This window comes from Dipodomys spectabilis, unplaced genomic scaffold (genome assembly GCF_019054845.1).
Source record: "Dipodomys spectabilis isolate Male_0828 unplaced genomic scaffold, ASM1905484v1 ptg000230l, whole genome shotgun sequence".
Classification (NCBI taxonomy): Eukaryota; Metazoa; Chordata; class Mammalia; order Rodentia; family Heteromyidae; genus Dipodomys; species Dipodomys spectabilis.
In genome coordinates, this window is record NW_024870907.1 from 1,752,910 (window position 1) to 1,776,518 (window position 23,609).

A 23,609-nucleotide genomic window follows, 5' to 3' on the forward strand; every position below is an offset into this window, starting at 1 on the left:
CACACACACACACACACACACACACACACACACACACGGCAAGTCTTGACTGCACACTCAAGGAACTGAAGGTGAGATGGACTAGTTGCTGTGCTTCACAGCTGAACAAGAGCTTTATTTTTGGTGTGTGTGTGTGTATGTGTGTCTGTCTGTCTGTCTGTCTGTCTGTCTGGGTGCTGTCCCTGGGCTCTTCAGCTCAAAGCTAGCGCTCTACCACTTGAGCTTACAGCGCCACTTCCAGTTTTCTGGTGGTTAGAGATAAGAGTCTCACAGACTTTCCTGCCCAGGCTAGCTTTGAACCGTGATCCTCAGATCTCAGCCTCCTGAGTAGCTAAAATTAAAGGTGTGAGTCACCTGCGCCTGGCTGAACAAGAGCTTTTACATGTGGCCTTCTTTGACCTCCCTTCACAGCCAGCAGAGCTGGCTAAATCCCCTTCTGTGGCTCCTTGGGACTTTCCTTCAGCTGATACAACTTACATAGTAACACTTGACTTTGATCCCAGAGATTCTGCTACAAATCCTCACGATCTCCTGTAGACTGCTCTGTGTCTGCTGGGTCATTTGTGCTTCAGCTTAAGAAACCACAACTGCAGGCACAGAACAGCTCTTGACACTTAAGTTCCTCTGTTTTTTTCACCGTGCTGTACTGTACCTCAGGGATGGTCTCTCCTGAGAACTCCATTCATTGACAGTGCTTTCGTCTTTCTTTTTGCAGAAAGCCCTGGGTGTGCGGCAGTACCATGTGGCTTCAGTCCTGTGCCAACGGGCCAAGGTGGCGATGAGCCACTTTGAGCCCAATGAGTATATCCGCTATGACCTGCTAGAGAAGAACATTAACATTGTTCGAAAACGGTAGGGCCACAAGTGGGAGCTTGTGGGGATGGTTAAGGGGTGCTGCTGTGCCTGCCCTTAGGCAGTATAGGTGAGTCTTAGGGCAGACGGTAATAGTGATGGCAGGATGAGATTTTTCAGATACAAAGGTCCCTGGCTCATGTGGTAGGGCCCCAGATAAATCTCCAGTGAACCAGCAAAAAACCAGAAGTGAGGGTATGGCTCAAGTACTAGGGTTCCACCCTTGAATGAAAAAGCCAATTGAAAGCCAGAGGCACTGAGTTCCAAGACACACACACACATAACCCTAGAGGTTGTTACATCCCCTCCCCATTTTGCAGAAATTGAGCAGCATATTGGGGGAGTACTCTAAGGTCTGACATCTGTTGTTGGCAGGGCCCATGCTCAAGCCCACATCTGTCTGACTTCAGTGCCTCTGGCATTGCTTGTAGCATTCTTGTGAACTTTATGAAAGTTAGAACTACCTGGGAAAAAGACCATCCATCTCCAAGCCCGCTAGTAGCCATTCAGATTACTTACTATTCATGTGGTCAGGGATGTTGCCCCCACCTGGGAGTCTGTTGAACTACGGAATCTCAAGGTTCCCCCACACCACCACCACCAGTGGGAACCTGCCAATTAACAAGATCCCCTGACCTGGTGCCAGTGGCTCACGCCTGTAATCCTAGCTACTCAGGAGGCTGAGATCTGAGGATCGCTGTTCAAAGCCAGCCCGGGCAGGAAAGTCTGTGAGACTCTTATCTCCAATAAACCACCAGAAAACCGGAAGTGGAGCTGTGGCTCAAGCGGTAGAGCGCTCGCCTTGAGCTGAAGAGCTGAGGGACAGCACCCAAGCCCAGAGTTCAAGCCCCATAACTGATCAAAAAAAAAGAAAAAAAAGCAAGATCTTCAAGGGATTGGAGCATGAAAATGTGAAAAGCATTGGCCAGTTTCCCACCTGATTCTACAGTGCAGTCAGGACTGAGAAATACAAGGCTTTTTTTTTTTTTGTCTTGGGGCTTGACTCTGGACCTGGGCACTGTCCCTGAGTTTTTCAGCTCAAGGCTAGCAGTCTACCATTTGAGTTACCGTGCCATTCCTGGACTTTTCTGCCTGGGCTGGCATTGATCTGTGATCCTCAGATCTCAGCCTTCTGAGTAGCTAGGATTACTTGTGAGCCACTAGTGCCCAGCAAGGCTTTATTTTCTTTAGAAAGCAATATTTAATTTTTCTTGGAGTTCTTAGATCATGGTTTAGTGGGAAAATTATGTTTTTTTTTGTCGGTTGTGGGGCCTGAATTCTGGGCTTGGGCACTGTCCCACAGCTCTTCAGCTCAAGGCTAGTGCTCTACCACTTGATCTACAGCGCCCCTTCTGGCTTTTTCTGCTCATGTGGTGCTGAGGAATCGAACCCAGGGTTTCATGTATGCAAGGCAAGCACTCTACCACTGAGCCACCTTCCCAGCCCCCGAATGATGGATTTTTCCCTTTGTTTGCAATACACTTTCCTACCCTTTTCATCATACATCAGGAGAGCTCATGTTTTAAATCATTAGCAACAACCACAAAAGCAACCTTTAAGGTACTGCGAGTATTTTAGGCTTTAATTTTGTTAGTAAAATTAGCTCCATCCAAATTTTCCTTGCTTGTTTTATTTCCCAACCTTCATGACTGGTTGGGAACACTGGCCTATGACTTAGAGCTTGTAGCCGCTGCACGCAGACAGGGGTTGTTCACTTTCACTGTTGCCATAGAGCGTCAGGGAGACACAAGGGCTTATTTTGTCCCCGGGGTGGAGTGGGGGAATACTTAGCAGTGTCTGTTGGAGCTATTTTTGGCTATCATAGGTGGAGGCAAGCCTGTAATCCTAGCTTCTCAGGAGGTTGAGATCTGAGGATCATGGTTCAAAGCCAGCCCTGGCAGGAAAGTCTGTGAGACTCTTATCTCTAGTAAACCATCAGAAAACTGGAATTGGCGCTAGCCTTGATCTGAAGAGAGCTGAGTGACAGCACCCAGGCCCAGAGTTAAGCCCCATGACCAACAACAAAAAAAAAGAAGTCTGATTCTCTTTTGGGGTACTAGGTCTCTTGTCATGCCAAGTAACAAAGAACAGACATAGAGGACTCATTTTTCCCACCTCAGTCCCTCTGCAAGGAAATGCAGTGGTGAGTCATTTATCCCATTCCAGGCATTTGCCTTCAAGGCTGGGTTTTAAGCCTCCTTGCTGCTTTTCAGCTCTCCTGGCCATGGGACGCAGGCAGTGTTCCCCGCTGTGAGTCACTGGTCTGGCACAGCAGCGCAGCAGCATAGGAGATGCTGCTAGGAGGGAACGGCCCCCTGCGCCCTGGGTTTGTGCTATTTTTATGCACGTCTCTCCTGATTTGTGGCTACATAGATTCTTAGAACTGCCCTTTGGGCTGCAGTTGCTGCACAGCCAGTGCCTTAGGGCCCTGTGCTTTCAAGGGCTTAGGGACCACGGGGCTGGGACCAGGTTGGCTGAAGGTAGAGATTGCATTCCTAGCAGTGTGCCAACCATACCTGCATTGATGCTTAACTGCTCCCTTCATGCAGGGTCCCACTGCTTCTGGCTGTCAGTTAGCAGCAGAAGTTAATGAACTGTTCTGCAGGTTCTTGCTGTTCTAGCTCTGCACACCTAGTTTTGTGGCACCAGAGCCAAGTTACATCACTTTTCTGTGCCTCACTTTCCTCATCTGTTTGTGAGAAACCCTAATCTTCAATGTTGTAGCAGGTGGATCCCCCTGGGACTGGGTAGGAGGGATTGTTACCAAAAGGGAGGAGGGAACGGTGTGTGTAGGTGGATAGGGTCAGCAATTTTTTTCTTCCCCTGTACTAAGTATCAAATACAGAGCCTTTCACAGGTAAATAACCCCTCCATCATTGAGCTATGTCCCCAGCCCCAAGTTGTATACTTTACATATATGCAGTTTATTATATGCCAATTGTACCCCAATAAAGCTGTTTCAAAATAAAGCGAGGCAAGCTGTCTCTCCCAGCTCTCTGGAGGCTGAGGCAGGCAGCAAGAGCATCATGAGAGCTGGGAAGGTGGCTCAGTGGTAGAGCGCTTGCCTTGCATGCCTGAGGCCCTGGGTTCGATTCCTCAGCACCACAAAAGAAAAAAGAAAAAAGCCAGAAGTGGCGCTGTGGCTCAAGCGGTAGAGCACTAGCCTTGAGCTGAAGAGCTGAGGGACAGCACCCAGGCCCAGAGTTCAGACCCCACGACCGGACCCAAAAAAAAAAAAAAGAGCATCATGAATTGCAGGCTAACTTGGATTATGTAGCAAGACCTTGTCTCAAGAAAACAAAACAACATAACCAAAAACATAGGTGTGCTAACCGCTCCCTGCTTCCAGGCTAGCCTTGCTCTCAGGGTAGGGGGGCGGAGCCTGGCAGGGGCAGCTGCTCATTTATTTGTCTGGTCCACAGTTATTTTAGAAACAGATCTAACCAAGAGTTTCTGGTTTCGTCTTATGCTTCTTCCCTTAGCCTCAAACTCTTAAGTTTGGTCTGTTGGCTGTGGGGTAACTCTGCTGCTTCCTAGAATGGTGGGGACCAGAGTGGGGTGCTAGGGGTATGGGAGGCTGTGTTGTGTGGGCAGCAGGGAGTATTAGGGTAGGAGGTTTAGGATTGAGGTGGGTCAGTGGGTTCAGAGGGCAGGCAAGGAGGAGGCAATTGCATCCTGGCCAAGGGCTGGGTCCCCTGGAGGACTGAACTGGTATTGATACTTTGGCCCTAGAAAGGAAGGAAGGGGAAACCTCTAGGGAGATGGAGTCCAGGAAGACAGGAACAGCGAAAGGTTTCCTGTTCTTGAGAGCCGCCAGCCACACTTCTCAGGGCTTGTGAGATTCCTGGGAACGTCTTCAGTGTGGCAGGAAGACAGGTATCCAGCCTATGAGGTGGCAGCCTGGGGATAGGGGATGCTGGCACGGTCCTCTGTGACTTAGTGGGGCGCAAGGACATAGTGAGAGGGCTCAGAGAAGAACGAGGGTCTCAGGTTGCAAGCTTGAGCTCTTAACGCCTGCCCGCCAAGCCTGTTTGCTCTTGGTTGTTTCATGAAACTACAGGAATGTAGTCGGTGAGCAGTGAGTAATGAGGTGCGCCCTTCCTAGCTACTGATTAGGCATCAGGGGTGGGAAAGGACATATCCAACAATGTCGTCCCTTAGGATGCTGCCATTAAATAATTTTGGAGTATGAGTAAGGACCAGGCACTGAATTGTGTGCTAGGGATACAGTAGAGAGCGGGGCCAATTTGTCCACACTGAGTGGAATGTGAGGGCCTGCAGTATACTTCCTTCTCAGGGGAGATAGAGGGAGGAGCTGCGAGCAGGCCAAGGACCACTTAGCTGCTACTAGACTCCCTCTTCCCTTTCCCCTTCAGACTGAACCGGCCTCTGACCCTGTCAGAGAAGATTGTGTATGGACACCTGGATGACCCTGCCAACCAGGAGATCGAGCGGGGCAAAACGTACCTTCGGCTACGGCCTGACCGGGTGGCCATGCAGGACGCTACCGCCCAGATGGCCATGCTGCAGTTCATCAGCAGTGGGCTGCCCAAGGTGGCCGTGCCATCAACCATCCACTGCGACCATCTGATTGAAGCCCAGCTTGGGGGTGAGAAAGACCTAAAACGGGCCAAGGTAAGCATGAGGCAGCATGGGAGCAGGTGGTGGGTGTGACGTGGGGTGAGAAGTACATCCCTCCCATGAGGCCATGTGGGACACCGTCCCAGGTTCTGATGGGCTGCTTGCATTAGCTTTAGTTTTGTTGTAAATAGTGCTGGGGATGGAAGCTAGGGTCTTACACACGCTTGGCAAGCACTTTTCCCTGAGCCATATCCCAGTCGGAAGGTTTCCCTTGTTTTTTCCCTTTTCTAATACTAGAAATGACATTTGGTCATTGTGAAGATGTTAGAAAACAGTTTAAAGAAGATAACAGTTCTCTTGAGTCTTCCCACACTAAGAGCCTACTTGCTGTTACATTAGAAAAGTGCTGGGCTGGGAAGGTGGCTCAGTGGTAGAGCGCTTGCCTTGAACGCATGAGGCCCTGGGTTCGATTCCTCAGCACCACAGAAGCAAAAAGAAAAAAAGCCAGATGTAACTGTAACCCCCTGTATAGTATCTTTACAATAAAAAAAGAAAGAAAGAAAGAAAAAAGCCAGAAGTGGCGCTGTGGCTCAAGTGGTAGAGCACTAGCCTTGAGCTGAAGAGCTGAGGGACAGCACCCAGGCCCAGAGTTCAGGCCCTATGACTGGACCCAAAAAAAAAAGAAAAAGAAGAAAAGAAAAGTGCTGCAGACCCCAGGAACTGCTACGTGCCAGTGCCCTGGAGAAGTTGGTCCTGTGCAGTTCTACTCTTGCTCTACTGGGATTTGAACTCAGGGTCTTCTGCTTGCTAAGCAGGCACTCTACCACTCGAACGAGGCCATTGACCCTTTTTGCTTCAGTTATTAAAAAAAATTATTATGAAGATGATGTACAGAGGGGTTAGAATTATATGTCAGGTGAAGAGTACATTTCTTTTTAGACAGTGTCACCCCTGCCCTCATCTTCTCCCAGTTCTCCCCCCACAGCCACACCCACAACCACACCTACCCATAAGTTGTATAGTTCCTTTTCAACATAATGTCCAGTGAGTATCACTGCTGAATTTGCTTTCTTTTTTTTTTTTTTGGTCGGTCTTGGGGCTTGATCTCTGGGCCTGGGCACTGTCCCTGAGCTCAAGGCAAGTGCTCTACGACTTGAGCCACAGTGCTACTTCCAGCTTTCTGGTGGTTAATTGGAGATAAGAGTCTCAGGGACTTTCCTGCCTGGGCTGGCTTTGAACCATGATCCTCAGATCTCAGCCTCCTGAGTAGCTAGGATTATAGGCATGAACCACTGGCGCCTGCTGCTTCAGTTTTTTTGAGAGATGATTTTGAATTTATGCTGGTCCGTGTGGCCCCCAGTCCTCCTGTTTGTTTCTTGAATATCTGAGATGATAAGTTTATACCACCATGTCCAATTTGTTATTGAAATGGGTCTTTTGAGCTCGACTAGGCTGGCCTAGAACCTCAGTCCTCCTCAGTGCTGCCTCCTGAGTACCTAGGATTATGGGAATGAGCCACCATGCCTAGTCTCCTCCAACCCCAGGGACTTGCCTGAGAGAGAGGCTGGAGGGCTCTGTTTTGTCTGTAATGGCAACTTACCATTGGGTCCCACATGCACAAGAGGCGTGCTTACTTAGGCTGATCTGCTCCCAGCTCCTGCTTCATGGTGCTCATGCTGATGGTCTCCTCTGAGGCCCTTCTTCTGTAGGTTTTGCTTCCCTAGACCCTGAGGCAGCCACCCCGCTCTGATAGCTTTCTCCTTGAATTCCTCTCCTTTCCTTGTGAAACTCAATCCCTGCCTCTGCTCCCAGGCATGGTTGGAGGTGCCTCTGTGGGTGCTACTTTTGGAGGTAGTGGGCCTTCCTTCCCAGCCTCAGGCCTCCTTGCTTTCCACCTCCAGCAGTGGGCGTGGTGTCCTTGCTGAGAACTGTTGGCAAGAGCTGAATGCTGGCAGGGCTGCTGCCCGCCTGGCACAGAGCAGAGTGTGCTCCGGGGTCAACACAGCCCACAGAGCTTTTCAGACCCCTGGGAAACACTCCGGGCAGTCTTCCCATTCCAGTCTGTTCTCCACACCTTCCCCCACTTGTAATGTCCTGGTTGTAGGGTAGCTCTTTCCATACAGCTGCAAGAAAATCCTGCCTGCTGGCTGGCAGCCTCTGTGTTAGGGGCAGAATAGGTACTCATATTTCATGTCTTCCTGCAAGGCCAGGGGCCAAAAGCTACTAAGGCTAGGAAACTGGGACCTCTGCAGCCCTCTGAACAACTATACTCACATGTCAGGGCCTTCATTCTGGGGGAACGCTCTTCTCCCCTGCTTTGAAGGTTCAGAATCTACTAGCCACAGATGACCTTCATTGAATCATAGGATTTCAAAGCTCATCCCTTCTTTATTGAGCAAATGTTTATTTAGCATTTACACCTAGGTGCAGAGTTCAGTTTGAGTAGGCCCCTGGGGGCCTGACACTCGGGGCTCTTAGAGTCTGGTATGAAGAAACAGTCACAAAGCAGTAACTCCAATGTGGATTTGTTAGGCGGGAAGATACAGGACTCTGAGTGTATCAAAAAGGCCTCACAGATTTTCAGGAGAAAGGACAGTCTCTTTGAGCATGTAACTATGAGCTGAGACCTCAGTGGGAAACTGAGGAGGAACATTCTAGACAGAACCACATCTGCAGGCCCTAAGACCTCACTGGTGGGTCTGTAGAACGAGTTGGGTGTGATGGCAAGGGCAGGTAGGGACGTGGACCGCGGGAAGAATCGCTTGTACTCTTGAAAGCACTGAGTAAGTTATACTACTCAAGTTTATTTGGTGCAGAGTTCCAGAGTATGAGAACTCCAGGGTATCCGACCAAAAAAAAAAGCTTAACAACAGGCTAGAAAGACAGGAGAGTGCAAGTGAGTCAGAAAAGTCAGGCCAAAGTCATCCTGTTTTTGTTTTTGATTTTGGTTTTTGTATTGGTACCAGGCCTTGAACACAGGGCTGTGTAATTTTGCTCAGCTTTCTTGCTCATAACTAGTATTCTACCACTTGACGCATGCCTTCATTCTAGTCTAGCTTTTTGCTGGTTAATTGAAGGTCTTGCAGACTTTTTTGCCCAGGCTGACTTCAAACCATGATCCTCCAGATCTCAGTCTCCTGAATGGCTAGGATTATAGGCATGACCTGCCAGCACCTGGCATTGTATTATTTTTTAATTTTTATTTTAATTTTTATTTTTTGTCGATCATAGACTTGAGCTCTTCAGCTCAAGGCAGGCGCTCTACCACTTGATCCACACTGCCATTTCCAGTTTTCTGGTGGTTAATTGAAGAAAAGAGTCTCACGGTCTCTCCTGCCCGGGCTGGCTTTGAACTGCAGTCCTCAGATCTCAGCCTCCTGAGTAGGATTACAGGTGTGCGCCACCAGCGCCCCGCTGTTTTATTTTTTGAGACAGAGTCTCACTCTGTGTTGACTGGCCTTTAAACTCAGAGACATACCTCCCTCCTGTCTCTGCCTCCCTAGTGATATGATTATAAGTGTATATCACCTTGTCCAGTTCCAAATGTTTCTCTTTCTCTCTCTCTCTCTTTCTTTCTTTCTTTTTTTTGGGTTGGTCCTGGGGCTTGAACTCGGCCTGGGCACTGTCCCTCAGCTCTTCAGCTCAAGGCAAGCACTCTACCACTTGAGCCACAGCGCCACTTCCGTTTTTCTGGTGGTTAATTGGAGATAAGAGTCTCATGGACTTTCCTGCATAGGCTGGCTTTGAACTGTAATCCTCAGATCTCAGCCTCCTATGTAGCTAGGATAACACATGAGCCACCAGAACCCAGCCTCACCAACTCTTAAAGCCCCAATTCGTGTGTGTGTGTGTGTGTGTGTGTGTGTGTGTGTGTGTGCGTGTGTGTGTTACTGGGGTTTGAAGTCATGTCCTCACACTTGCTAGACAAATATTTTACCATTTGAGCCACTCCCTACACCTTTCTGGTTTTTCAATTGTATTTTGAATAGGATCTCACATATCTGGATTGTGGTCTTCCTGTTTATGCTTCCAGGTAGGCGGTTGCAAACCAACACCACCATACCTACTTTATTGGTTGAGATAGGTCTTGCAAGCTTTTTACCCAGGCTGCCTTTGAACCACAGTTTTGCAGATCTCAGCCTCTTCTGTAGCTGTGACTATATGTGAGAGCCAGAGCACCCAGCTGAAGGTCCTACCTTTTAATATTGCTCCAGTAGCAACTGAATTTTAGTATGAGTATCGTATGGGACATTCAAACCAAGCAAGGTTTAAATTAAGCAGGAGAAGGATATAGTTTTACATATAGGTGGTGTTACATATAAATCTATAGGTGGGGTTCAGAGAGGCAGAACGATCTGTTCAGACACAGCTAGAAAGGGATCCAAGCTGAGTTTAGGCTTTTGGGCCCTTCTCACACAGGAGGTGTATACAGATGCACTCAGACACATGACTCCTGCTTTTTGTTCTGAGTCCCAATTTCACAAGTGACTAATTTATAAACATGAAGACCAACATGTTAATTATTAACTGGAAAGAGGCTGCCTTAGAAACCAAAGTTCTTTGTCTATCATTATTTTCAGTGGGGGAACCAAATGAAAGAAGAAAGCATGGCTGGTGGGAGAGTCAGATGATTTTGAGAGTATTGATCGTTGACTTGTGCAACTTGTAGCAGGTCCCTTCTCTGCCACAAGTCATAGCTCTCCCTTGCCTAAGACTGGTGGGTCTTACTGCCTAGTTCCTCCCTTGCAACACTAGAATCCACTGTGGTGCTGGGTCAGTGTTAGTTGTCCTTGACAAGTCACGTCTTTAGATAAACCCTGGCCTTTAGACTGGAGGTGTGGATCAAGTGGTAGAGCAGCAGCTGTGAGCAGGTCAGGTACTGGTGGCTCACACTTGTAATCCTGCTTACTCAGGAGACTGAGATCTAAGGATTGTGATTTGAAATCAGCCCGAGCAGACAAATCTATGAGACTTTTTTTTTTCCCGGTTGTGAGGCTTGAACTCGGGGCCAGAGTGCTGTCCCTCAGCCCTTCAGCTCAAGACTAGTGTTCTAACACTTGAGCTACAAGTGGTAGAGCGCTAGCCTTGAGCTGAAGAGCTGAGGGACAGTGCCCAGGCCCAGAGTTCAGGCCCCACGACTGGACAAAAAAAAAAAAAAAAAAGAACATAACACTTGAGCTACAGCACCACTTCCAGTTTTCTGGTGGTTTATTGGAGATAAGAGCTTCACAGATTTTTCCTGCCCAAGCTGGCTTTGAACCGCAATCCTCAGATCTCAGCCCCCTGAGTAGCTAGGATTATAGGCATGAGCCACCGGCATCTGGCTTCTATGAGACTTTTCTAAGTAACTAGCTGAAGGCTAGAAGTGGAGGTATGGCTCAAATTGTAGATTTCCAGCCTTGAGTGAAAAAGCCAAGTGAGAGTACAAGGCCCTGAGTTCAAGCCCCAAAACAAGTGCACACACATGCATGTGCGTGTACACATACAGATACACAGCTGAGTGAGAGCTTACAGTCTGAGTTCAAGCCCTAGTACCACTACTAGAGAGGTAGATAATAGAGAGAGATAGACAGACAGACAGCAAGGTAAACTGTGTCTTTGCACAAACTATGTTGTCAAGCCACCCCCAAGGTGCCTTCCTCCAAATAATAAGCAAGTCGGGTACTGATGGGTTATACTTGTGATCCTAGTTACTCAAGCGACAGTTTGATAGCTGGGCACCGGTAACTCATGCCTGTAATCCTAGCTACTCAGGAGGCTGAGATCTGAAGATCACAATTCAAAGCCAGCCCAAGCAGGAAAGTGTGAGACTCTTTATCTCCAGTTAACCACCAAAAAGCCAGAAGTGGCATTGTGACTCAAAGTGGTAGAGCTCTAGTCTTGAGCCAAATTGCTCAAGAACAATACCCAGGCCCTGAGTTCAAGCCCCAGGACTGACCATCAGCCTACAACTCCAAAATATCCAGCACAAAGCCAAGCTGGAGTCATGGGTGATAAGAACACCAGCTAAACCAGTGCTAACCTCACCCTTCCCCATTAATGGGAGAGAGGAAGACAAGTAGAATGGGTATAGCTCCTCCCACATTTTTCAGAGCCATGGCCTACTTGACAGCCTTCAATTTCCTGCCCATCAGAATATTACCACATACTGAGCACCTGCTGCATGCGAGGCTAAGAGCCCCCAGTTGGATCTACCTTCCCCTCTTCAGAAGGAGGCCCTAGGATGTAGCCTCAGGGTCTTTGGTTGGGCAGCCCTAACTACAAGGGTGGCTCCTCTGTTTAACTCTGGACACCCTTTTTTTTTTTTTTTCTTTTTTCTTCTGGTCCTGGGGCCTGAACTCTGGGCCTGGGCTCTGTCCCTCAGCTCTTCAGCTCAAGGCTAGAGTGCTACCACTTGAGCCACAGCGCCACTTCTGACTTTTTCTCCTTATGTGGTGCTGAGGAATCGAACGCAGGGCCTCAGGCATGCAAGGGAAGCGCTTTACCACTGAGCCACCTTCCCAGCCCCTAGAGCGTCTTTCTCATCTGTACAGTGACTTGATGGCAGTCTCTTGTAGGTAGCCTTCCCATGTGCATAGAGAGGCTGTTTAGCCTGATGCCATTTCCTTAGTTGGCATTCAGTAAACATCAGCTGGGGTTACAGACAAGGCATCATGAGATTGGGATGGGGCCACAATATCTGTGGAAGCCAAAGTTGGCCCTGGGTGTCCGCTTGGTCCCTCAGCCTCTGTCCTGGTCACATCTGCGAGCATAGTAGCAACTTTGACCAAGAACTGGATTGCTAGAGGGACCTTTGGTAGTTATTTAGCCCTCCCTGCTCCTGCTACAAATACAGAAACTGAGAGCCAGAGCAGGGCAGGGACTTGTTCAGACCCACCACTTATGCCGGCTGTCACAGAATTCAGGCTGTGTCTGTTCCTCTGTCTTCCTCCCTGGGCCTGTCCATAGCCAAACCCTTCTGGAATTTTTAGAAGGTCTCTAAGAGAAAGATCGGCCTTCACCGAGCCAGCATTTCAGAACCATGGGAACGGGGTAGAAAGGAGAGCATGGCAAGGGCTCCCAGAAGTAAGCCGTGTCACTAACGCGCTGCTTATTGATTTGTCTTCACAGGACATAAACCAGGAAGTCTATAATTTCTTGGCAACTGCGGGTGCCAAGTACGGTGTGGGCTTCTGGAGGCCTGGATCTGGCATCATTCACCAGGTAAGCAGGGCGCAGCCTGCCTTTGCAGGAGCCTCAGCCACGGTGCGTGGGGACCCAGACAGCACTTGCCAGGCCTGCCGAGGCAGGGGCCTGTGGCCAGGGGCGGCAGGACGTCAGTCAGCGCTCAGGCTCCTCCTCCTTCCTGTGTAGATTAATTTTTATCATATCAATTTATTATGTTTTTCTTTTTTTTTTTTTGGGTCCGGTCGTGGGGCCTGAACTCTGAGCTTGGGTGCTGTCCCTCAGCTCTTCAGCTCAACACTAGCACTCTACCACTTGAGCCACAGCGCCACTTCTGGCTTTTTTCTTATGTGGTGCTGAGGAATCGAACCCAGGGCCTCAAGCATGCACGGCAAGCGCTTTACCACTGAGGCAACTTCCCAGCCCCTATTAGTCTTTCTTCATGTGAAAAGCAAAATGCTTTCCAACCACCTGCCTTTTTTTTTTATTTTTCAGTCTGCCATATTTATTTATTTATTTATTTTTTGCCATTCGTGGGGCCTGAACTTTGCCTGGGCACTGTCCCTCAGCTCTTCAGCTCAAGGCTAGCGCTCTACCACTTGAGCCACAGCGCCACTTTCGGCTTTTTCTGCTTATGTGGTACTGAGGAATGAACCCAGGACCTCATGCATGCAAGGCAAGTGGTCTACCACTGAGCCACCTTCCCAGCCCTTTGCCATATTTATTTTCCTTTCTTTCCTTTTTTCCTTTTCCTTTTTCTGGTTTTTTTTTTTTTTTTTTTTGGTGCTTGTTCTGGGGCTTGAACTCAGGACCTGGGTGCTGTTGGGTGCTGTCCCTGAGCTTCTTTTTTGCTCAAAGCTATTGTGTAACACCTCTACTTCCGGCTTTTTGGTGGTGGTTTGGAAATGAGTCTGATAGACTATTCTGCCTAAGCTGGCCTTGAACTGCCATCCTCAGACCTCAGCCTCCTGAGTAGGTAGGGTTAGAGGCATAAGCCACCAGTGCTTGGCTAAGTTTGACATATTTCTGTACCTTCTAACTGTGAATTATCATAGAACATCATCTTCTTAGGCTGGGATGTAGCTAAGTAGCAAGGCGATTGCCTAGCAAGTGCAATATCGTGGGTTCAATCCCCAGTACCAAAAAGAAAAGACAAAAAAAATACAGTTAAAAACTGTTGGTTTTTTTGCCAGTGCTGGAGACCCCGGGTCCACCACTAAGCTAAGCTGCTCCCATAGCCCCTAGTAGTATATTAGTTTTTGTGTTGCTTTTCTCACGAATATTAAGCCTTGTTCCATGGGTAGCTGACAGCTGTTGGGCATACTGTGTGGGTCAGGTGCTAGACTTAGAACTTTTTTTTTTGTTTTTGGTGGGGGGGGGGCAGGGGTGAAGGGGGGGAGGCGCTTGAGCTCTCCAGCTCAAGGTAGTGTTATACCACTCTGAGCCACGGCGCCACTTCTGGTTTTCTGGTAGTTTATTGGAGCTAAGAGTTTCACGGACTTTCCTGCCTGGGCTGGCTTTGAACCACGATCCTCAGATCTCAGCCTCCTGAGTAGTTAGGATGACAGGAGTGAACCATCTGCCTCGTTTAGATGTAGCACTTTAAAGATACTATGAAAAAGGAATCTTTGTTATTCCACGCCTTACGAATGAGGAAACTGAGGCAGAAAGGTCAACCTGCTGGCCCAGGGACACCTTCCTGGCTAATTGTGAAGCCATCATTTGCAGCAAGGATATGACCCTGAGCAATTTCTTTGCCTTCCCCTTGTACTCTGTCACCACGGTCATGTGAGAGCCCTTCCCCCATGCACAGCGCATGACTCTCTTCCTTTCGGCTGTGAGGTTCTGTAGAATAGAGGGGTGTGGATCACCATCCATGCCACCCTAAGGCTACTCTAGAGCCTCCTCATGTTTCATTTGGTGGTGGTGGTGGTGGTGGTGTGTGTATGTGTGTATGTGTGTGTGTGTTGGGTCTTTAACTCTGAGCCTGGGTGCTGTCCCTGAGCTCTTCAGCTCAAGGCTAGCACTCTACCACTTGAGCCACAGCACCACTTCCAGTTTTCTGGTGGTTAATTAGAGATAAGTGTCTCACAAACATTCCTGCCCGAGCTGGCTTTGAACCGTGATCCTCAGATCTCAGCCTCCTGAGTAGCTAGGGTTACAAATGTGAGCTACCGGCACTGGGCATTGATCTTTTTTTTTCTCCGTAAGTACACGTGTGTGTGTTTTTCCAGGAAGGAAGGTGTTTTCCTTACATCAAGGTGATTGACTGTTGAGGACATTGGCCAAGAGTATGTGTCCCTTTGCCATCCCTCCTGTATGTCCAACATGAAACTGCTCTGCCTTTCCAAGGTGACCCTTCTCCCCTCCTCCACCCCAGACCTTGACCTCTGCTTTCTTCAAGAGTTGCTGAGTCAGGCTGTCATCTGACTGCCTGGGCTCCTGGCTCTGTCCCACTCTGAAACCAGAGCCAATGGAGGATTACCCTGCCCTTTCACACTGTTGACCTTGCTAGGACAGTGCTGGCAAGATCCCAGTGCACGCAGCCTTGGGGTGGGGACAGCAAGCTTCTCTGCAGCAGAGTTTTGGGTGAGTTCAGTCATGGCTTATTGTTATAAAAGGTACCCCATTCTGCTTAAGTACAAAGGCTCAGGTCTTTTGGACAGCTCTAAGCCAGAATTTGGTACTATGAATGACAATTACTCACATTTGCCTTGGTTACTTGCTAGTAGCATAAATTATTCCATCTTTAGCATTCCCAGGGAAGGTGTGTAATCTCTGCAGAGCATTTCCAGGGAAGGTGTGTGATCTCTGCAGAGCATTCCCAGGGAAGGTGTGTGATCTCTGCAGAGCATTTCCAGGGAAGGTGTGTGATCTCTGCAGAGCATTCCCAGGGAAGGTGTGTGATCTCTGCAGAACATTCCCAAGGACCTGTGAAATCTGTGCAGCTTTGTTTTTATCCTTCATCAGTCTCAACAGCTCTCATCAAACCAAACCCTAGTCCTTTGCTTCCACCCAGGTGGCCAAGTTTTCCTTCTCTGGATCTCAGCTTTCTGGCTTCCTGGGCCCTCATTGTGCCCTGCATTGGGGTCCCTGCGTGTGATCTTGTGTAGGTCCAGTGCTTTCTCCTCTGTTCTGTGTGCTCTGTGGGCCAATACTGAGTAATTAATTGCTTATTGCTTTCTAGCACCTGGCCTGGGACTGGATAGGGAAAGAATTGTCTTTAGTGTGTGTGGGTGTTGTAGGGATAGAAGTTGAATTTACCGGTGGCTCATACCTGTAATCCTTGCTACTCAGGAGGCTGAGATCTGAGGATTGCTGTTAAAAGCTAGCTTGGGAAGGAAAGTCCATGAGACTCTTATCTCCAGTTGACCCCCCAGAAAACCGGAAGTGGCACAGTGGCTCGAAGTGGTAGAGTGCTAGTCTGGAGCCGAAGAGCTCTCAAGGACAGCACCCAGGCTCAGAGTTCAAGCCTCACAACTGACAAAAAAATAAAAAAGAAAAAAGAACACTTTCCCCCCATCGTTAAGCATCTGCCCAGCCATTTCCATAGACTGTTGAGGTCACAGTCACCAGAAGGATGCCTGCTGCACGTCCTCACATCTGCATTAACCCCTGCCTCCAGAGACGTCGTACACCTGTGTCTACACCACATAGTCACACGGAGTGCCACGGGTCTTGTCTTCATGGACCAGACTCTTCATTTAGGGATTGCCTGAGGCAAGCGAGGGCTAGAGAATGGGATGGGTGAGGGTGTGGCCTGTCCTCCCCAGCCTCGCTCAGGGGAAGACGCTGGTCTTCTGACCTTTGGGTCTGGGTGTCTGTAATGTTGTGGGAGCTCGCCCACCCTCAGTCCTGATTATCATAGAGCCTTCCATATCTCTCATCTCCTTTGTTCTTCCCGGTCGCCATAGCTGGGCATAGTTCCATCTGAGAGATGAGCCACCCAGTCACAGCTGAAAGACCTTGTTGCAAAAGGGTCTAAGCTACATCATCACAGTGATCCAGGGAGTAGTGTTATCAGCTGTTTCTTGGTACTAGAGTTTGAACTCTGGACCTTGAACATAGTAATCAAATGCTTTATCATCTGAGCTAAGCCGCTGACTTGTCAGCTGTTTTTATAGAGTAGCCAACAGACTTGGAGATAAGGTGATGTACCCAAGGTGGTGGGACTAGAACTCAGGTCCTGGAAATGGGATGTCTGGTGCAAGGGAACACCTTCTGAAGTGTCCATTGCCTAGACAGTGGGTTTAATGTGTGTGAGTGCTGACTCTGGACCTCTGTTCCCTTCTCACCAAAGGTTTTGGGGGAACACTCACCTCTTGATCTAAGAGTGCCTTACTGTAGGCCACTGTCAAGCAAATCAGTTCTGAGCCCCCACAGAGTACTGAGACAGTGGCACCCTGTGCTTTTCAGGTTAGTTGTGGAGAAGCTCATGACTTCGTGCAGCCATTGTTGTGCCCGGTGTGGGCAGGAGCCAGCTCATGATAGACTTGCCCACCGGTGAAAAGGGAGTGTGAGCAGAGCATCTTTCCACTCTCAGTCTTGCTCCAACCACTCAGGCCCTTTATCTGACTCTCACCACATCCTAGGCATATGGTAATGTGCTGGTCCTGGGGCTTGAACTCAAGGCCTGGATGCTGTCTGTTCCTGAGCTTCTTTTTGTTCAAAGCTAGCGCTCTACCACTGGAGTCACATCTCCACTTCCAGATTTTTCTGAGTAGTTTACTGGAGATAAAAGTCTCACAGACTTTTCTGTCCAGGCTGGCTTTGACCGATGATCCTCCATTCTGAGCCTCCTTGGTATTTAGGATTACAGGTATGAACCACCAGCCCGTAGCTAGTATGGGTATTTTTGTTTTTGTTTTGTCAGTCATGGGGCTTAAACTCTTGGCCTGGGCACTGTCCCTCAGCTCTTCAGCTCAAGGCAAGTGCTCTACCACTTGAGCCACAGCGCTGCTTCTGGTTTTCTGGTGGTTTATTGGAGATAAGAGTCTCTCGGACTTTCCTGGCTGGGCTGGCTTTGAACCGCGATCCTCAGATCTCAGCCTCCTGAGTACAGGCGAGAGCCATTGGCGCCCGTCTAGTGTGGGTATTTTTGTTACCATATTACAAATGGGGAAACTGAGGCAAAAGAAGACTTTACAGGCCCAAACCATACAGTAGGAATTGTCCAATTTGCTCATTAGTATAAGTGGTGTGAGTCCCAAAGCTGGTACTTTCTGGTCACACTTGGGCCCTACACAGCAGTAGGAGTGGTTCAGTGTCGGTAGGGGCAACTTTGTACACCCTTTTAGCCCTTCTTCCATTCTCTCTTGAGAGCTTGGATTTTTTTTTTTTTTTCAGATCATTCTGGAAAACTATTCCTATCCTGGGGTACTTCTGATTGGCACTGACTCCCACACTCCCAATGGTGGTGGCCTGGGAGGCATCTGCATTGGAGTTGGGGGCGCTGACGCGGTGGATGTCATGGCTGGGATCCCCTGGGAGCTCAAGTGTCCCAAGGTGAGGAGAAGGAAGGACTGGGGCTGGGTGGGCTGCAGGGGACGGTAGATAGGAGTGAGTCTTTTCAGGAGAGAGGAGTAGATAACATAGAAGTGGGAGTAGCGTGGCTCCTTGACTTCCCGGTTGGAGCGTGGCACATGATGATGACATGCTACGCACCTCTTCAGGTGATTGGTGTGAAGTTGACGGGCTCCCTTTCCGGTTGGACCTCGCCCAAAGATGTGATCCTGAAGGTGGCAGGCATCCTCACAGTGAAAGGCGGCACGGGCGCTATTGTGGAATACCACGGTCCTGGCGTAGAGTCCATCTCCTGCACTGGTAAGGAGGGCAGCCCTCCTGCTGTCACTCTGCTCCAGCCCTGATGCTGGCAGCTGAGCAGCAGGAGCAGCAAGTAGTCTTCCTCCAAGACCATCCAGGCAGGGTGGGTGCTGGGGACAGACAGGGAGGGGTGGAGGAGATTGTCTGATACGGAGAGATCTGGTGGGCGGTTGATGTCCTCCTGGGAGCAAGGCTCTAGGCCCCCTGAGCCACTCTGGTTATGGAACCAAGCCAGCTTCTGCCCCTGGAACCTGGCTAAGCACCAGGCTACCTTGTATAAACCAGAGAGGACCGAGTGGTGGTAAGAATGCGCACTTGAAGCCAGGACTTTGTTCACAAAGCAGCCACAATCCTGCACCTTCCCTGAGCTGGAAGTGAATTGTACTCATTATCTTGATTTTAAATGACCAGGAGACAGTAGTTTGTCCCCTGGGCCCGGGCTGCAGAAATCAGGAAGACTTGGGACAAATCTCAGAGATCCAGTCCAGGTTCCCCAGGTGCCTGCCTGCAGTGTGCCACAGCCCCCAGAACAATGTATCCTTGAAGGGTTCACCACCCAGGCTCAAGCTCAGTGGTGAAGCTGGTAATAGGCCCTTTCATCAGTCAAGCATCTGGGAGCCATACGGGTGCAGGTGATGCTCTGGTCCAAACAGCAGATAGTTTTTTTTTTTTGCCAGTCCTGGAGGTTTGAACTCAGGGCCTGGGCACTGTCCCTGAGCTGATTTTGTTCAAGGCTAGCGCTCTACCACTTGAGCCACAGCACCACTTCCAGCTTTTTCTGTGTATGTGCCACTGAGAAATCGAACCGAGGGCTTTATGCATGCTAGGCAAGCACTCTACCACTAAGCCACATTCCCAGCTACAGCATCATCATCATCATCATCACCACCACCACCACTGACATGGCAGTCTCACTGTGCTATTTGGGCTGGCCTCCAACTCCTGGGCTCAGGTGATTATCCTGTCCCAGCCTCTCAGTTAGCCAGGACCATAGACACTTGTCCTGTGCCCAACTGAGTCCATTCTTACTGATACAACTCAGAAAAATGTTCTCCTTGCCACCACATGTGGCTGAAAGCAGGCAGGATACTAGGCAGGCAGACCTACACTTGAGCTGTGTATTTGTTAGCTTTCTGATGACCTTGAGCCTCTGAGCCAGTTTCCCTCACTGGCAAAGTGATTGCAGTAACAGCCGGCAGTGGCTGCGCAGGCCTACTGTCAGGCCATGACGGCCGACTGCCCTGCCAAGCAAGGCGACTCGATCTTGAGCTTGAACTTAGTGTGGGCTGCTGACTCTTTTTTGTTGTTGTTGTTGTTGGTTGTGGGGCTTTTTTTTTTTTTTTTTTGTCGGTCGTGGGACCTGAACTCTGGGTCTGGGCGCCATCCCTGAGCTCTTCAGCTCAAGGTTAGCGCTCTACCACTTGAGACACAGTGCCACTTCCGGCTTTTTCTGCTTATGTGGTGCTGAGGAATCGAACCCAGGGCCTCATCCATGCAAGGCAAGCATTCTTACCACTGAGCCACCTTCCCAGCCCGGTTGTGGGGCTTGAACTCTGGACCTGAGTGCTGTCCCTCAGCTCTTCAGCTCAAGGCGAGCGCTCTACCACTTGAGCTACAGCACTACTTCCAGTTTTCTGGTGGCTTATTGGAGATAGGAGTCTCACGGTCTTTCCTGCCCGGGCTGGCTTTGAACCGCGATCCTCAGATCTCAGCCTCCTGAGTAGCTAGGATTACAGGCATGAGCCACCAGCGCCCGGCTGGGCTGCTGACTCTTGTGGCTTCTCTTCACCAACCCTGGCTTTCACCCTGGGTCTCAAGGGTAGCCTGTGGGCCAAGCGGAAGTACTACCAGTCCCTCCAGTGGAGAATTGTGGGTACACCTGGGAGATGTTGGGGCTCACGCCTGGTTGCTCAGCCTTGTTTCTCCACAGGCATGGCAACAATCTGTAACATGGGTGCAGAAATCGGAGCCACCACCTCAGTGTTCCCGTACAACCACAGGATGAAGAAATACTTAAGCAAGACAGGCCGTGAAGGTGAGCTGGGCGGGGCGGTGCTGTGGGCAGGTGAGCGTGCTGTATACTTTTCCTTGCTCTGCTGTCTGCAGACTCGCTGTGGCGTCTGTGAGTGGGTCCTGCGGGTGGATGATAAGCAGTGTGTCTGAGCAGGGTGCCTGCCGTTCTCCACCTTTTGGAAGGGTCTGGCATCCAGCATGTTCCTGTTTCAGGACTGGAATTTAGATTACGTGGGGAGCTGTCAACTGAATTCGTGTCCATCTTGGTTCCCAGCACTCCCTATAGGAATCTCTGGACATGAAGCAGCTCTTCTGTGTTGCTGCCATAGCAAGGGGAGTAGGAAAAACATTTGGAACACCTTTGCAGCCTGTTCCTCAATTTCCTTCCACTTCTAGCTTGGGTTCTTTGACGCTCAGAGGAGGAACTGCAGTCTGCGAGGGAGGGGCATGGGGCAGGGCATGGATGTGGAGGCTGTTGAGCCCGAGTTCTCGCTAGAGGGCCCTTTCCTGCCCTTCTTCATACCATCGCTTGTTCACCATTGTGTGCTTCAGCTTCAGGGAGCCTCCCCTGATTTGAGCCCCAGTTGGTGCTTTTCCATTCCCCAACTCCTGTGGGACTCTCCTGAGCACTGTCATTTGCAGTTTGTGAAGTTTCCTTCCCTAGACAGCCTCCATAGTTGGGGACAGTGTCCTATGTGCTGGTGGTGGTGTTCATCTGTTGGCTCAGTCAGTGCCTGAGGCCTGATGTTTGGTTTGGGAAGCCAGAAGGCATGGATGGATGGATGGATGGATGGATGGATGGATGGATGGATGGATGGATGGATGGATGGATGGATGGATGGAAAATCTCAAAACCAATTTCTACTTCCCACCTGGTGAATTGCAGACATTGCCAATCTAGCTGATGAATTCAAGGACCACTTGGTGCCGGACCCTGGCTGCCAGTATGACCAACTGATTGAAATTAACCTCAACGAGGTAAGGAGGGGACTTGAGTTCATGGGGTTTCTGAGGGCAGGGACCCTGGTGTCTCAGCACTGGGTGATGGGCAAATCCTACCTGTACCCCCAGCAGGGCTTATGGCCCTCTAGGTCCCCTGCCAGCTGCTGCCTGAATCTGATGGGAGGGGAATGGAGCCTGGGGTGGGTGGGAGGGTGGAGTGGCACACGGCTCGTGCTGTGGAGGCGCTGTGTACAGCTCAGGTGTCCATTCACCCTCATCCCACTGCAGTGGAGGCCAAGATTTACCCACCAAACTCTGCTTTGTTATCAGTTCAGAGGGCAAGCCCTCAGCATAATTTTGCCCCCCAAGACATGCGGACCTTAGCAGGCATTCCAAGAGCCAGAGGCAGTCAGAGCAGTGAAAGTCTGAATTCCCACTGTTGAGACCCTAGGGCCTTTTGGCAGGCTGTTCAGCCTCTAGGATCCTTCCCTTACCGCACTGTGTGAAATCTAAGGTCCTGTGGTCTGTTTGTCAGAAGATGCCAATAGTAAGGTCATTTGGAAGCTGATGGGTTTGGGAGATAGATAGCCTCAAGTCACTCTCCTCCTCTGCCACCTAGCCACCACCAAGTAGGCATGCCACTTCTGAGCTTAGGACTGTATGCAGAGAGGACCTGTACGGAGAGACAGCCAGCTTGGTAGGGCTGGGGGCCTGCCATCTGCTGTGCGCGTTCCTCCCCTCTGCCCCTGTGTTTGCAGCATTGAGCTAGGAGCTAGGAGAGCAGGAGTCCACCTCCCTGTTCCTCCAGACCCGGGGCAGCTGTGAACTCGGGCTGTCCTCACCCTAAGACTTGTTCCTCCTGTCTCCCTGTGTTCCTGGCTCCTTGTCTTTCAGTTGAAGCCGCATATCAACGGGCCCTTCACTCCTGATCTGGCTCACCCTGTGGCCGACGTGGGCGCTGTGGCAGAGAAGGAAGGGTGGCCCCTGGACATCCGAGTGGGTAAGCCCTTCCACTTCGCCCTGTAGCAGGCCTCTAGGCCAGCAGCTCCCCCAGAGCTCCGTGCGGCCACCTGTGCGCCACTTCCTACAACAGGCCTAGTATTCAAAAAATTATCTTCGCTTGGTACAACACGTATATGCTTATTGTAGAGAATATTGGCGAGTGATTTTAAAATACTCCTCTAACAACGGTGTGATGTCATGGGTCTATAATCTTAGCACTTGGGAGGCAGAGACCAAAGGATCAGGAGTTCAAGGCCAGTTTAAGCTGCATAGTTATACTCTGTCTCCACAAAACAGCAGAGTACCGGTGGCTCTCTCATAATCTCAGCTACCTGGAGATTTAAGGGGATTACTGTTTGAGGCCGGCCCCCGCAAACTATTAACAAGATGTCAATTCAACTCGTAGCTGGAGATGGCAGCCCATACTTGGCAGCCCAACAAGGAAGGCTGAGTAGAGCATTGAGGTTCCGGCCAGCCCAAGCAAAAGAGTTCATCAGCTCTAAACAGCACATGCTGGGCATAGGGACAAGCGCCTGTCATCCCAGCTGTGATGGAAAGTGTCAATGGGATCATGATCCAGGCTGCTTGGGCGAAACTAAAAGCCCTTATCTTAAAAAGTAGAGAAGCTGGGCGTTGGTGGCTCACACCTGTCATCCTAGCTACTCAGGAGGCTGAGATCTGAGGATCTCGGTTCAAAGCCAGCTCGGGCAGGAGAGACCGTGAGACTCCTATCTCCAATAAACCACCAGAAAATCGGAAGTGGCGCTGTAGCTCAAGTAGTAGAGCTCTCGCCTTGAGCTGAAGAGCTGAGGGACAGCACCCAGGCCCAGAGTTCAAGCCCCATGACCGACAAAAAAAAAAAAAAAGTAGAGAAAAAGCTAGAGGCATGGCTCAAGCTCTAGAGTACCTCACCTAGCAAACAAAGCCCTCAACTCAAGCCCTGTTATGGCCCAAACATACAAACAACCCCCCAAAAAACCAATAACAAAAGCACTTCTAAATTCAACTCCTAATTAGAAGCAAGCTCTTTAAAAAAAAAAAGTGGCTCAAGACGGGTGTTGCTGGCTCACGCCTATCATCCTAGCTACTCAGGAGGCTGAGATCGGAGAACCACGGTTCAAAGCCAGCCCGGGCAGGAAAGACTGTGAGACGCTTAATCTCCAGTTAACCACCAGAAAACCGGAAGTGGTACTGTGGCTCAAGGGGTAGAGAGCGCAGGGATAGTCTCCAGG

At 49.9% G+C, this 23,609-nt stretch overlaps 1 protein-coding gene across 4 annotated transcripts in view; it reads left to right on the forward strand.

Annotated features, from left to right (window-relative positions):
* Nucleotides 1-23,609, forward strand: part of Aco2 (aconitase 2) — a 59,779-nt gene that overhangs the window by 9,905 nt on the left and 26,265 nt on the right. For all 4 annotated transcript variants that reach the window (XM_042697868.1, XM_042697867.1, XM_042697866.1 and 1 more), the window contains exons 2-9: nucleotides 716-852; nucleotides 5,229-5,487; nucleotides 12,544-12,636; nucleotides 17,944-18,102; nucleotides 18,270-18,420; nucleotides 20,351-20,455; nucleotides 21,320-21,411; nucleotides 22,270-22,375. In XM_042697868.1, the coding sequence (XP_042553802.1) occupies nucleotides 716-852; nucleotides 5,229-5,487; nucleotides 12,544-12,636; nucleotides 17,944-18,102; nucleotides 18,270-18,420; nucleotides 20,351-20,455; nucleotides 21,320-21,411; nucleotides 22,270-22,375 (1,102 nt within the window). The remainder of the gene's footprint in view (nucleotides 1-715; nucleotides 853-5,228; nucleotides 5,488-12,543; nucleotides 12,637-17,943; nucleotides 18,103-18,269; nucleotides 18,421-20,350; nucleotides 20,456-21,319; nucleotides 21,412-22,269; nucleotides 22,376-23,609) is intronic.